This window comes from Marmota marmota, unplaced genomic scaffold (genome assembly GCF_001458135.2).
Source record: "Marmota marmota marmota unplaced genomic scaffold, marMar, whole genome shotgun sequence".
Lineage (NCBI taxonomy): Eukaryota > Metazoa > Chordata > Mammalia > Rodentia > Sciuridae > Marmota > Marmota marmota.
The window spans coordinates 6,392,768-6,394,530 of NW_026000185.1; the positions used below are offsets into that span (position 1 = coordinate 6,392,768).

Below are 1,763 nucleotides of genomic sequence, written 5' to 3' on the forward strand. Positions count from 1 at the left end.
TGCTGAGGCTAGCTTTGAACTTGCAATCCTCCTGTCTCAGCCTCCTGAGTCACTGGGATTACAGGCGTGTGCCACTGTGTCCGGCTAAATTTCCAATTTTTATAAGGACACCAGTCCTAATGGATTAGGGCCTACACTAATGGTCTTATTACTTGGTAACTTTATTAATTGGTAACCTTTACAAAGACCCTCTCCACATGAGAGTACATTCTAAAGTCCTGGGGTTTAGGACTCCAATATATGAATTTGAGGGGGATTCAATGGATCCCAAAATACCCTTGAAGGGAACTTGAGACAACCTCTGTAGCTCACAGAGGATGTGTGAGAGGTTCCCCTGTGCTCACTAGACTAGTTGTCTGTCACCTGCTGCTGCTGAGGAGCCCACAGCACTGTCTGGAACCCCCTTTGCATGCCCAGGAAGGCCAAAACCTCCCCTGAGCCTTCTTTGAGTTCTACAGGGAGAGGGAGAAGGGAGCTGCTCCTACTTTAGCTGAAGCCTCTCCTCTGGGTGTCACCTCCAGAAGATGGTCTGCCCCATACCATGAATGCCTCCATGGCTGCCCCTAGGGCCCCCATCCACAGCAGACTCTCTGGTTTTGTGTTTTGTTTTTTAATATATATTTTTTTGTAGATGGACACAATACCTTTATTTTATTTATTTATTTTTATGTGGTGCCGAGGATTGAACTCAGGGCCCTACACATGCGAGCAAGAGCTCTACCACCGAGCTGCAATCCCAGCCCAGACGCTCTGTTTTTAAAACTTTATTGAGATAGAATTCACATGCAATACAGTTAATCCATTAAAATGTACAAGTCAATACACAGAACTGGGAAATCATTACAATGTATTTTAGAATATTTCTATTATCTTAAAAAGAAATTCTGGCTGGGTATGGTGGTGCATGCCTGTGTGAGAGGCTGAGGCAGGAGGATAGCAAGTTCAAAGTCAGCCTCAGCAATGGCAAAGCACTAAGCAACTCAGTGAGACCCTGTCTCTAAATTAAAAAAAAAAAAAAATAGGGCTGGGAATGTGGCTCAGTGGTCTAGTGCCCCTGAGTTCAATCCCTGGTACAAGGGGAAAAAAAAAAAAAGAAGAAGAAGAAGAAAGAAATTCTGCCAGGTGCTGTGGCACACACCTGTAATCCCAAGGACTCCAGAGGCTGAGGCAGGAAGATTGCAAGTTCAAAGCCAGCCTCAGCAATTTAGCAAAGCCCTGTCTCAAAATAAAAAATAAAAAGGGCTGGGGAAGTGGCTCAGTGCTCTAGCACCGCTGTGTTAAACCCCAGGTACAAAAAAAAATTTGTTTTCCACTAGAGGTGTAGCTCAGTGATAGAGCACTTGCCTAGCATTCATGAGACCCTGGGTTTCACCCCTCGTACCACAAAAAGGAAAAAAGAAAGAAATCTGTCCCCTGAACCATCACTTCCAAATACCTATCTCCCCATCCCCCAATATCTCTATCAATCAATTATTTATTTTCTGTCTATAGATTTGCCTGTTCTAGACATTCATATGCATAGAATCATACAATATGTAGCCTTTTGTGTCTGGCTGCTTTAACCAAGCATCAGATTTTCAAGGTCTTTTCTATATTGTAGCCTGAATCAATGCTTCACTCATTTTTACTGCTGAATGACATTCCATTCTATGAGGAGTAAACCCAGGGGTGCTCTACCACTGAACTAAATCCCCCAGCCCTTTTTATTTTTGAGACAGAGTCTCACTAAGTTGGCTGGCCTGGAACTTGTGATCTTCCTGCCT

General features: G+C 43.8%; 1 protein-coding gene across 1 annotated transcript in view; it reads right to left on the minus strand.

Annotated features, from left to right (window-relative positions):
• Positions 1-348: 348 nt before the first annotated feature.
• The window catches only part of Mmp25 (matrix metallopeptidase 25), a 9,611-nt gene continuing 8,196 nt past the window's right edge, over positions 349-1,763 (minus strand). Inside the window, exon 9 of the mRNA XM_015490594.2 lies at positions 349-452. Coding sequence (XP_015346080.1) covers positions 349-452 — 104 coding nt within the window. The remainder of the gene's footprint in view (positions 453-1,763) is intronic.